At 35.8% G+C, this 13,693-nt stretch overlaps 1 protein-coding gene across 2 annotated transcripts in view; it reads left to right on the top strand.

Moving 5' to 3' along the window:
- Nucleotides 1-13,693, top strand: part of RELN (reelin) — a 522,571-nt gene that overhangs the window by 60,370 nt on the left and 448,508 nt on the right. For both annotated transcript variants that reach the window (XM_003318728.5, XM_054656222.2), the window contains exon 2: nucleotides 12,016-12,126. In XM_003318728.5, the coding sequence (XP_003318776.2) occupies nucleotides 12,016-12,126 (111 nt within the window). The remainder of the gene's footprint in view (nucleotides 1-12,015; nucleotides 12,127-13,693) is intronic.

Here is a 13,693-nt window from a genome sequence, read left to right as displayed (position 1 = left end):
GCTGAAAAAATTACACATGATCACTGACCACTATTTCTCAGTTTCATGGATCAGATAAGTACTGCAATAAAGACTTCAGCAGCAACCAGATGCCATTTAACTTGATGATGGTTCATTGGTAAATTCAAGAAATTCTGATGACCTAAAGGCAGTCAGAAAAGAGCAGGTTGCACCCTGGCATCCAGCAAGGATTTCCCACAAGAAGATATGCTGACTTAACCTCATCTCTTCACCTCCAGTTATTTTTTTGGATTGAATTATTATAATATATGTAACATTGGCTAAATGTTCTTTAAACATATACCTGCCAAATTCAGAAAATATTTAAGTACTTTTCTTTGTTATCAATTCAGCCAGAACATACAGTGACCTTGTTTGCCAAGAACATCACCAGAGGGCTGTGATGTTGCTCTTTAGTGCTCACCCAAAATCCCCTGCAATGTTGGCTCGTCATCCTCATTCTGGATTGGTTTCAGTCCTCGTCAGTTAGAGAAAATTCTCTGGCATACATGAGGTCTCCTAAGAACAGGTGTCCCATTACATCCTCATCTTGTTAAACATCATTTACACTAGGAGGAAACTGCAGTATAATAAAAGGCAAAGTGGCTTCTTACTGTAGTGGAATTCTTAATGTAGCCTCAATTCAATTCAATTATAATTTTTCATCCATGGATAGCCTTCGTTGGAAATTCTGTTTCCTAAGAGCTGTGGATTTGCAGCTTTTTCTATCACTGTAGTTGGTCTATCCCAGGACCACTCACACAGAATCCACCTAGATGGACATTGTTAAATATGCTGATTCCTGGGCTTTATCCCAATAATACAGAAACAGAATCCATTTGGGAACTGGGAGTCTGAATTTTAAAAAGCTTCTCAGGTTATTGAAAGTTTTGGTTATAAAAGTAAAATGATCTTTGGGAGAATTTAGTTGGCTAATAGTTCTAACAAATATTCATTATTTGACTAAAAAGTAATAATTGTATTGATCAAATTGGCACTTACAGAATTTGAGTCCAGCACACAGAATTTGAGTCCATCTGTATTGAATAGGTATTTTAATTGATATTGGAAATTGTTTAGAACTTATATCTTAAGCATTTCTGTGTACAGATAATTGTGAGCAAGATATATGTTTATAAAAATCTATATTTTAGTTTGCCTTTCATCCAACTCTGGTTTTCTATGCCATGTCACCAACTTAAGAATTTAGATCAGTTTTCTAAAATAAAAAATCAACAAATCAAAACCAAATATGTGCTAAGGGTAGATTAAGATTTACTTAGAAATTGTATGCCAGAAAATGAGGAATACTAAAGCCAGCAGAGCATACTTAGTCCTTTGCAAAGTCCCTTCATTAAACACTCTTTAGATAACTAATCACTTAACTTTTTCCTAAACTCCTAGGCCTCAAGACATCTCCTGATAATTATTCACACCTGGAGTTTTTCTTCATACTTATCCTTGGAAAAATTGTCTTATAGCTATATTGAAAACACAAACTTATACTTAACCACAAAGATATTCTGTTATTTTAAGAAATTTTAAGACTCATTGTACTAAGTGCCATGCTGTAAAATAAAAAGTACAGCATTTTCCATTTTACCCATAGGAGAAATATTATTTATAATTACAATTTAATGTTACACAAATTAGTTGTGCATTTATTTCATCTTTTATACTTTCCCAAATATCAGATGCCATCTGTCAGTGTAAATGTCATTTATGTTATATCCTTATTTGGTAATTATTTTAATCTGAAAATCTTAGAATTCAGTTGTAGCATATTAGAGCAACTATCTGTGCTATTCCTGAACGTCATTTATTTAACATTATTTTGTGAATTTAACATTTATTTTGTGAATTTCGATGTCAGCAATAACAATTTTAGATTTTATGAATTGGATTTTGAAATGTGGAATAGAGAGTCTTCTAAAAGGGACAGGAACAATTCAAATGTTATTTTTATAAACATACAGATGGTTCATCATTATGTTCTCAGTATCAAGAGTGGCACTTTATAAATATTTGCTTAATAAATGAATAAGCGGAACAATACACACATAGTCTCACACCCACAGGGTCTGATCATAAAATAAGTGAGTTTTAAAATTTGTCTTATATAAATTAGTAATAGAATTTTATAGTAAATCATTTGTATGCCATGTGTAATATACTCCGCATATATTTAAATGAATTTTTTATTTTAGGACAGTTGCTTATGATTAGTTTTAGTATATTGAAATGAACATATGGAAGTACTAAAAGAGAATACTGTGGAAAAACTTGTTTAAAAAGCTTAGGCTGGGCACGGTGGCTCACGCCTGTAATCCCAGCACTTTGGGAGGCCAAGGCGGGTGGATCACGAGGTCAGGAGATTGAAACCATCCTGGCTAACACAGTGAAAACCCATCTCTACTAAAAATACAAAAAAAAATTAGCTGGATGTGGTGGCTCATGCCTGTAATCCCAGCTACTCGGGAGGCTGAGGCAGGAAAATGGCGTGAACCCGAGAGGCAGAGCTTGCAGTGAGCTGAGATCAGGCCACTGCCCTCTAGCCTGGGCGACAGAGCGAGACTCCATCTCAAAAAAAAAAAAAAAAAAAAAACTTATGATACTTTAGAGCTGCATTCGGTTTAACTATGTGTATTAATGTTAATACACATCAATTATTATTAATGTTGTTAATGTTGATCTATACATTTTACAAACAACAGATATATGACATACGCACGAGTATTATCAAGGTCACTCTTGGCATGTTCTTGCACAAGCACAAAGTTGTTGCAAATATGAACATATTTAAGAATTTCATAATGGCATATTTTCAATATGTTGAACTACAATCAAAAGCTGGCCAGGTGCAGTGGCTCACACCTGTAATCGTAGCACTTTGGGAGGCTGAGGTGGGTGGATCACAAGGTCAAGAGATCGAGACCATCCTGGCCAACATGGTGAAACCCCATCTCTGCTAAAAATACAAAAATTGGCCTGATGGCACGCACCTGTAGTCCCAGCTACTTGGGAGGCTGAGGCAGAACAATCGCTTGAACTGAGGAGGCAGAGGTTGCAGTGAGCCAAGATTGTGCCACTGCACTCCAGCCTGGAGACAGAGTGAGACTCCATCTCAAAAAAAAAAAAAAAAAAAAGGCGGGGTGGGGGTCATATATTTATGTTTTAAACTACTTAGGGCACTATTAGGAGTTACTTTGTTATTTGTTACGTGAGTTCAAATTTTCTTTAGTTAGCTTTGGTCAAAACAACGTAAAAAAAACATAATAGAAACAGAAAAGTTAGAAGCCTTTTTTATTGTATAAAAGCTTTACACACCTGATGATTTTGGGGGAGAAAAATCACACATATATTTGTTCTCTAGGCATCCGTGTATTTTCATGTAATGTATTCACCTGTGTATATGCTTATAAGAATTACTAGGCTTATTTTTCTCAACCTAGAAAATTATCCATGCCTCAAAAGAAAAACATTGTTAAAACTTCTTGCAGCAATTCAGAGTAATAAATCTCCCAAAATGATTTCTTTTAAGGCTAATCTTTGCATAAATTTTACAAAGATATGTTGAGTTTTAGACAAGATAGTCTTTCCTTTAAAAAAGCAAGAACAAAAGGATGAAAATTGCTGAAAACCTGAACACCACATTCCTATTCACATCACTTTAATAATTTATTGAGTGCAGGGCCAACAATATGAAATTTTCATGGATGAGTATTATCCAGCCTCATATAAAAGTAACGTGAAAAATAAGGTCAGAGATAAATCACAAATACCAGTTACTCTTGTCTGTGGTTCTCTAAATTACAATAAAGTGTCATTTATAAAGATAAAAATTTTGGGTTATATAATAGAAAGTAATTATCATTATTTGTAGAATTTTTTTAAAAATTCAGAATTAAATTATAAAGGCCAAAAGTGGATGATAAAGTGAAATTATTCCTGCTTTAAGTGCGGTTGGGGCTAAAAATGGGTAGAGAATTGTAAAATTATATTTTAATTCTTTATCATTAATATTACTATTTAGGAATTTTTATTTAGGCTAGATTGGACAGTCTTCGGAGATTTCAAAAATATTGTTCAGGACCTCATTCCAGGTAGTTTATTCTGACCTATGTCTCCAAGTCTAGGGAAGGGATCACCTGAATAAGATGTGAGATTTTTACCTCAAGGTTAATATTTTTAGAAATTCTGAGTGAGCGTGTGTGTGTGTGTGTGTGTGTGTGTGTATGTGCATGCACGCGTGTGTCAGAGAGAGTGCTTGTAGGGTGGGTTGGGGTTTGGAACATAAAGAAGAGGAAAGGCAATGTAGAGGGATTGAGTAGGAGACATTTATATTCACCAAGTGCTCTCATCTAAACTTACTTCCAAAGGGCTTAATTTTAAAATAATAAATTCACAAACACATTTGACTGCACCTGTTTTATCTCCCAAGAACTTAAAGGAAGCAAAAAAAAATTCAGTGGATTTCCTTTTATTACTGGTGGTGCCAGAAAATAAGACTTAGAGGCTACGTGTGGTTCATCTGAATCTCTGAATCAGTAATAAGTATATCATAATAGCGTTCCACAGAGATGCTGTACCCCTCCTCTAGCCAGCAAAGAACATTTTCCAGACCCTGGAAGGTGTTTTCATCAGTCATTAAGTTTTGCATATGATGGGTCTCCTGCACCTGCTAGAATTCCTGGATCTTGCTCAGTTTTTCCTCTCCTTGCAGGTGGAGACAAAGCTGCAAAGCATTTGCAGGGCATTCTCTGCTTGCTTTCAGAGGTGGGCTGATCCAGGGCTCTTTGACCTTATTATTTTGATCTTAAGCTTAGTCCTTTATCACACTGCGTTTAGTCCTCCCTGGAGGCCACTCCTTCTCCTTCCTTTCTCCCCCTCAAAGAACAGCACAGATCCATATAAAATGAAAAAGAAGAGTAATAATAATGATAATAAATGGCTGTAATAATAATTGGTACAGCAGACATCAAGGTTAAGTACATTCTACAGAGCAGCCTGCTGGGGATACTCCAGGAGACTATACCCATGTACCCAGGGCATGGAAGCACTGCCTTCCAGGAAAAGATCAAGCACCTGCCACCCTCTTGGGCATAGCACAAGATAGAGGCTGCTCTACTTACTGCAGTCCCTTCAGGTTGGGGAACATGACCTCCATGTCCTAGAGCTACCTTTCACATGCTAGTTAAGGCACATAACTTAGCCCTCCCCTCTTTGTTTCAGCTTTAATGGGTAAAAGGGGGTATAATTATAGTAATTATCACATAGGATATTGAAAAGATTAATACCTATAAAAGATTTAGAACAGTAGCTGGCATGTAGTGCTCAAATATTGTTTAGCTATTATTATTATTAAGGAAGTGTGTATTAAATCTGAGGGTAAAGAGCTCTCAGAGATGATCTAGGTCAGCCATCTAAAGCCTTTTGGAAGTAGGAAAGGGTGGCTATGGTACATTTAGCAATGCTCCTCTAGAGATGGACAGGAGACTATACTAAGTGGGCAGCCAGCTCCTTCCTCATTGTGCCCCTTATCATTTGTTGTTGGAATAGATAGGTAAGGTAGGAACGATCTCTCTCTACCCCTCACAAAAGGCTGACTGGAGTCCATTTGTTCCTGGAATAAACTGAATTTATTATCCTGATCTAATTATTTAAGATCTCTTTTCATTTCTATGGATTCATGTCCTCACTCAGTGAATCTTGACTTCCAGTCATTTCTTTTACATATTTATTGGGATGATTTTTTTTTCTTTGCTGTTGTTGGTTTGGGAATGCTATTATTGAAATACCTGACTTAATTTTTGAAATCCACACAAAACCATGTCAAAATGGAGTTAATATATGTAATGAGAAGTAGTGCAAGGGTCATATTCTTCTAGAGGTTTGGAATGGAAATTATAATGTATTTTTTTATGGTCTCTATTTGGTGCCCAGAGCTAGTGGCACTTTAAGGAAGAATCAGTAGTTGAACATACAGTGTTGATGAAATTTTGCAGCAAATATGCTCAGTTTATTTCTTCTTCAGAGAAAGATATTTGTTCCTTAGGCTGTTTAATTTGTTCTGTATTCAAAAAGCAAACGAATTTCTCTTCATAAGGCAAAATGCAATGATGTTTTCTTAAATATTGACAATATTAGATTCTGCTGGCGTTTTTCATCTTCAGAATATACAAAATCAAGAAATGGAAACTGCAACCGGTGCATCATCACTAATGCTTATGTACCTAATTTCAATTTTTTTGCAATTTGCTATCCTCTGATGCTTGTCGTTCTGAAAAAAAAATGGGAACATCATTTCGAGTATTACTTAATGTATTTCTTTTCTGCACATATTAAAGGTCTTTTGTATAAAGTAGTAATGGAATATGCTAGAAATGATCAAAATTTAATGGACCATAGAGCATTTGTAGGCCAGAAGCTTTAGAATGAAATGCAAACAGCATTAAATGTCTAAATTTATTTTCTTTTAGACTTTCATCTTACAGTGATTTTCTGCAAGCATGGTATTAGGGTCTCATGGGGAATGTTTAATAGAAGCTATAATAGATAATAACTGACTCTGTAATTAGTCATTTCAAGACAGAGGTACTCTTTGAGCCACTGATAAGAATTGAATTGTGTCACTACATCATGTTTTCATTCCGCAGTCACACCCCAGCAATCCATATTCATAGTCTCCCGGTGCTAAGCTCATTGCCAATTTAACACAGATGTGGAAGAGATATTTGTAACCTGCTCAGCCTTTTGATCCCTTCTATTTTATTTGAGGAAATGGCAGTGTAACTTAAGAGTGAGGATAATGGTATAAAGTCTTAGTGACAAAAATTATCAGAAGATTAATTTGGTATATACATTTATATGTGTATATATATTCACATACAAAATACAGATATATAAAAGAAAAGCTATTATGGTTAAATGTAAAATCCAACTAAAATTTTCTTAGACCTACCTGGTTTTCGAGTACTATAATTGAATACTGCATTATTTTTTATTTTTTTGTTTACTTTTCAGAGGAAACTTATTTTTCATGTATCTCTAAGAATAACAATGGCCCAGTTTTTTCTGTAGAAGTTAGATTTTACAATTTTGGTTACACTGGCTACATTATACTCTCAATTTTATCTTATTTTATTCTTATATGTTATGTTGTAATAAATGTTTCTATGTGGTTGAATTCAACAAAAGTTGAGCTTCTCCCTTGAGCCAAACTCTGGGGAAAGTAGTCTGTGAATGAGCTCTGGCATCACTGAGGAGGGAGAGGTGACTTTCCCTCCTCATGAGGTCAGAACAGACTGCATGAGAGAGATGGCATTTGAACCTGCACCTGAATACCTTAACAAAAGGTAACCTGGCAAGGGGTCATTCTAGGTGAGAGCAGAGGCCAGGAGGCAGAGAAGTATAGAACATGTTCTGGTTTAACTGTTTAATCCAGTTAACATCCTTTAATTAGATGTTTTCAGCTGAAATGGAGAAATTTGACTGGAGGGACTAGTGATGGCCACAACCCAAAGGTCTTTGAAACCACATTGAAGATTTAGGGTTTTAATCTATGGACATTAGGAAGCTAGAGATGTTGATTGAACAAGGGAATTATGTGATCTAAGATGCATTTGCTTTCTAATTATAGATAATAATATACATGCTTTATTTCCCCCTTAAAATGGACTGGCAAGTTCAGAATTCTATATGAAATCTATAATATTGATATTTTCCTCTGTAATAAAGTAGCCAGTTCTCTTGACATTTTAATGCAAAACTATGAAAGATATAAAAATTGACTCCAAGAGGGAAGAAGTCCCTTGGGAAAGAATTTTACAAATTTGACCATAAAAATTTGTAAAGCCATGAATAAAGACTGATTATATGGGAGAATGGATTGTTTAAATAGGTGTTTACCTATTTAAGCTCACTAGATTATTATTTAATGATTTTATGTAAACCTTTGGTGTCTGATACGGATAACTTGTGGGTGTTATCCCATAGTGGTGATCTATTTTAATTTGTATAAAATAGCTAGAATTGACAGGATGTCAGATGGAGTTTATAAACATTTTTGTCAAGGGAGAACTATTTCTAAATATCTCTGCCCGTCTAGTTAATAAAACCCAAATTACAGTGCTTACACAAGTCTTAGCTCATAGAAGTTACTTAGTTTTCTGTCTCAATCAATCATACACCTTGCTTCATTCTTTAAGTCGGAATGCATTAGGTACCTTCTAGTACATTTTACTATTTGGCTTAGTTTACTCATTGGAAGTGCATTTACCACAGATTTCTTCTCCTCACCAACTTTTTAATGCAAATGTTTTCTAAAATGAAAGTTAAAAGACTAGTACAACAGGTGGGTATGGTGGCTCATGCCTGTAATCCCAGCATTTTGGGAGGCTGAGGCAGGTGGATCACTTCAGGCCAGGAGTTCAAGACCAGCCTGGTCAACATGGTGAAACCCTGTCTCTACTAAAAATACATTCATTAGCCGCACATGGTGGCACACCCCTATAGTCACAGATACCCAGGAGGCTGAGGCACGAGAATGGCTTGAACCCAGGAGATGGAGGCTGCAGTGAGCTGAGATTGTGCCACTGCACTCCAGCCTGGGCAAGAGAGCGAGACTCTCTCTCAAAAAAAAAAAACAAACAAAAACCCAAAGACTGGTACAACAAACGTGTATACCCACTACTTAGACTTGGCAATTGTTCATAGTACATAATATACTAATTTGAAAGTGAATTGACATGGAAAATATTATTTGTTCCCCATTTTAACATTAATTAGAGCATTTGACTGATAATCTTGGAAAGGGCATGAAGGACTTGCTTATTAACAGGTCTGAGTTAGATATCAGTTAGACACATGTAACCCAATAGTTACTTTTCTTAAAAGTAGTTCAATTATAAAAATTTGTCCAATTATCCCCATCCTAATATACCCAAATTTATGTCTTTTACTACAACTTCTACTTATGCAAGTCTATTTTATAAATAAATATTTTTAAAGGAAACATTTTAAAGTGACAATCACTATGGAACGTTTTAAACTATGCAGCTTGGAACCATAACATTCTGAATCAGAGTATCAGAAAACTGCAAAAATGTCTGTAGTGGGAATTAGTGTATTTTACATTCTTCAAATGAGTATATCTAGATCTACACACATGGATAATCCTATGATTCATGGAGAGCTTGTTTATTTTAAATAGTAGACAGCAGTTTTATCTCTGTCTTTAAACAGCTTCATCAATGGGCCAAATTGGTGACCTGAAAGTTATGTTTCCTTCTAGTTCATATACATATTTAAATAATTTTACATTCACAAGTGTGAACCTCAGTTTTAAAAATCATGTCCCATATTATTTCTGTGTATGGTAAATTTTCCCTTTAACTTGTCATAAATCGCTTTTCCGCTTTCAAGAACCATTCCAATTGCCTGGATGGCACCAGGTTGTGGATGTAAGTGATGAGTTAAGACTAGAGAGGCTAAAATAGTGCTTGAAAAGTGAGTCAAGTGAAATGAGAGGAAAGAAAGTTGTCAGGGCACAGAGGAAAGATTAGAGCTGGTGCACGTGCGGAGTCACATAGCTTGGTAGAAAGGAATGAGGCAGACACTAAAGGGAGAAGGTGGGGGGAGAGGGCCCCATGTGAAAACCAAAAACTGCAGGGGCCGATGTCACAGGAAACTTGGGCAGATTAACCGAGGGCTGCAAGTAGAGATAAGTGGAAGCCTTTCAGTGAAAGAGAAAGAAAGGGGATGGAGAGAAGGGTGTTCCTGACATAGATTCAAAGTCGAAGTTCCTTGGTGTGAAGTTTTCATTATGCTCCTTTATACTGCTCATGGGTTCACCACCAGTGTTGCAGTCAGTGAAAACATGTGGGCTGCAGACATTCTGAAATGGTCTGCATGCTAACAGAGAATTCACACTGTGTCCAGTGGTTTTTACACACAGAGATTGGACCCATTATCTTCTTGAAGAAGTGGAAGCCTGGTAACCAGAAAGATAGGCCTTAAATCCCATGAGAGTCTGGACAACATTTCCTCCTCTTTCTAAAAAAAAAAAAAAAAAAGACCGATTATCAGTTCACATATGGATTATGCATCACATCTGCTTAAACGAGGAAAAGGAATGCTTATTCCACTGTCAAAAGAGTAGCGTTTTTCCAAAGGCAAATATCATTTTTTCCTAAAAAATTCTGAACTCTAGCAAGCAGATTATAATCAATTCATTTCAAACAAGTATTTTTTTCTTTAGATGATTTGTGTAAGCATACAGCATCTGATAAAATTTATGCATACTTATGCCTTTTAAAAAATGTCTTTGGCTGGTCTTTTAGTCAGTTTCTCTCTGCATTGATCTGTCTTGCACTCTGGAAAGCATTTTACATATTTAAATAGCCAACTTTTCTCTGTCTTCTTTTTTTCCATGTGGCTTTTCCAAGTGGGGCTCATCTGATGTATAAAGTCTAGGATTCATAACATACTTTTCCTCTGGAAACAAGCTAAAGATAAAACAACCTTGCACTACTTTTATGTGAATAAGTTATTCATTAATAATTCACTAAATATTGAGCACCTAAGAGTACCATAAATTATTCTAGACACTCGAGATATATCAGTGAACGAAATACTTGAGATGCCTGCCTTGATGGAGTTTGACCATGGTTACTTTGCCACTTTGGGATCTGAGGGGAGCAAAGAAGAAACAGGAAATAACCCATGTAGACAGCATCAAGACATTTTAGATGATATCAGATGGTCCTGGGCCAGGTTCTTAATGGCTCTGTTCTACATATTCTTCTTTTGTATGCTGGAAATAATAATAGTATCCCTCTTGTAGGTATGTTTTTACAATTAAATGAGATAATATATGTAAACTACTTACCTCAGTGCCCAACTAAGTGGTTGATGTGCCAGCACTAAAAAATATTAGCTATTATTTCTTGTTAAAGGATGAGAAGGTGGTTTATTCCAATCCCCCATGCCATCATGGGAGTAGCATGATGTCAGGCTATTCTATTGATATGTGTCTTGTTTTATGCTTTGTAATATGGATGTTTCAGACCATTTAGCTCTGTTCACTGGATTTTCTGGAGTTTAAACATTCTCATTAAAGTTAATGTGACTCTGGTCATTCTCCTTATTGCCACCAAGGATGATGACAGCCTTGTACTGTGCACTACCTAAATAATGTTATTACCTTCCCTTGGTTGCTTCCTACAAATGACATCATCTCAATCTTATAAAACCTATGCAGGAGAAAATGTTACGTCAAGCAGGAAATTATGATCAGGTTTTAGGGTGGTGAGCAAGATAAAATTTGAAGAAGCCAAGCCTGAGTAGCATACGTATATATTTAATTTTACCCTTTTCTTCCCAGCAACGTCCTGATTTTATGGTTATAAAACCACTCCTCTTGCAGACTTTGTTCTCAAACTTAAAGCATGCAGTGATCTTCCTTTCTTCTTCACGAGAAGAAAAAGTCTGGCTGTCTTCATGCAAATTAGTCTGCTTTTGTTGGAAAACTTCAGGGAACTCATCTTTGAAATATGGACTCACAATAAGAAATGTGGTTCATCTTACTGTTCTTCTTTCAGCTGATGTACAGTTGTTTCCCACAGTATGAAAGACTTAAAAAAAAAAAAAGCATTTTATCATAATGCCAAAACTCCAGCAATGCCTTTGACTGCCTTCAGGGGTGGTAGTGGAGGTGGGGAAACCATCTATTCAATATTACATTATTTTCAGATGATTGTTCACATAAGAAATGTGTAAATGAATGCAGAAAGGTAGGACTGATGTTCTAAATTTAGGACCAGCAATTGTAGACACTGGAGTTCCGAGCTTCTTTATTCTCCTCTGTAATTTCTCATACAAAAAATACCAACTAGGTATAGTATAAAAATAATTTGTTAATGAGTAAAGATTGTTTTGACAGTGTCTAACACTTCAGAAATATATTGTGTTATTCTGACTGTATTGAGAGTTTTTTTTTTCTTTCTTACATTTCAGTGACAATTTCAACAAGCACCTTCTTTGATGGCTTGCTGGTGACAGGACTATACACATCTACGAGTGTTCAGGCATCACAGAGCATTGGAGGTTCCAGTGCTTTTGGATTTGGTAAGCTATTCTCACAAACCAGAAATTTGGGGGTATTTTATACAGTCATAGATCTTATGTTTTAAAGTATCTGTTTTAACAGTGTTAGACCTTTATTACTTCCAAGAAAATAATCTGAAGTGTTTTGTTTTTGTGTGTGTTTGCTTGATGTTGGGTGAATTGAAATAAGTCATGTAAATGTGCAGCTAACCTTGATCTTGACATGATGAACTTTCTATCATTCTCTCCCTCCACTGCCGCAATTATACTTGGTCCTCTGGGGTTCATGTAAATTTCCATATTCTGTTACTTAAGTGGCTGGAATTTGCTCTGATGTCCACACAATCATTCAGTAATCTGTTCTCATAAACAGTTCTTAAAATGTTATGGTTAATGAAAAGTGTCGTGTTAAATCTGGCAACTGAACATTGTATAAAGCAGAAGATAGCAATATTTGATAAAATTATTGAGTTCTATGAGTATTCATAGAAGAATCCTATTTAATACTTAAAATATTTGAATGTCCTTAAATCAGAGACCTGTCCTTAAATCAGAGGCCTTAAAACAGAAGACCACGTGATGTCCATTAATCTCAGAGGAGTCTCAACTTAGGAATCTCTAGTTTACCCATAATGCTGTTAAACATGCCAGGCTGGGATTAAGTAGATCCTTCACAGCATCAAAAATGCAAACTTAATATATCAGTTTATGTAGGATATGAAATTACTGATCTTACTCCAAAATTGAAAGATTACACAGGACTTCATCCATAGATGTGAGAAGGATAGAATTGCATTATCAGACACAAAGTTATGTGTTCAACATTTTATTTTTTTCTATGATGTTTATCAAATAAATAAATTTTCTACCTCCTTTTGATATATGAAGTGTCGAGTCCCAGCAGTAGCCCTGCCCAGATGACTCATTCGCTGATGTCAGAGCAACAGTGTTGATGCTGCATTGTTACTGCTTGCCCAAGATGAGGTCCACAGCCCACAGCTTAAGGAAACCTCGAAGTCATTCAGTCATCATTTTAAATGATTTCACATTTGAGAATTTGCTGTATTTTAAAAAGATCCCAGGTTAGATTTCGCAGTCTGTTGGTAACTACTTCTAAGGTCCAAACCTCAGGGGAAAAATGTCCTCTTAGGTCTACAAATTCCACTTATTTAGTCCCATCCTTTTTCTGCTCTGCAGAGAGGAAGGGTCAGGTCATAGTCATATGTATATAAGTACATAAGTATATTACATACCACCTGTTTTGTTGCAGCAGGATTCATAAGTAGAGTTGTCAGATTCAGCAAGTAAAACTACCAGACACTTTGTTAAATTTGAATTTTAGGTAAACAAAATTTTTTTAGTATAAGTATGCAATATTTGGAATAAGACCTTCTAGGATCCAGCCTAGTCCAATTAAAACCTCTGGGTGTGAGGGCCTGAGCATTGGTGATTTTTTAAAGCTGTCTAGGTGGTTCTAATGTTTATCCAGGATTGAGAACCACTGTACTGGATCAGTGCCCAATCCAGCCATCAGCATCACCTGGAAAGTAGTAACTGCATAATTGTAGACTTCAAACACAGTGAATCA

The sequence above is a fragment of the Pan troglodytes genome, chromosome 6 (assembly GCF_028858775.2).
Source record: "Pan troglodytes isolate AG18354 chromosome 6, NHGRI_mPanTro3-v2.0_pri, whole genome shotgun sequence".
Classification (NCBI taxonomy): domain Eukaryota; kingdom Metazoa; phylum Chordata; class Mammalia; order Primates; family Hominidae; genus Pan; species Pan troglodytes.
Note: the sequence above shows the minus strand (reverse complement) of the source record. Positions and strands in the feature narration are given on the sequence as shown.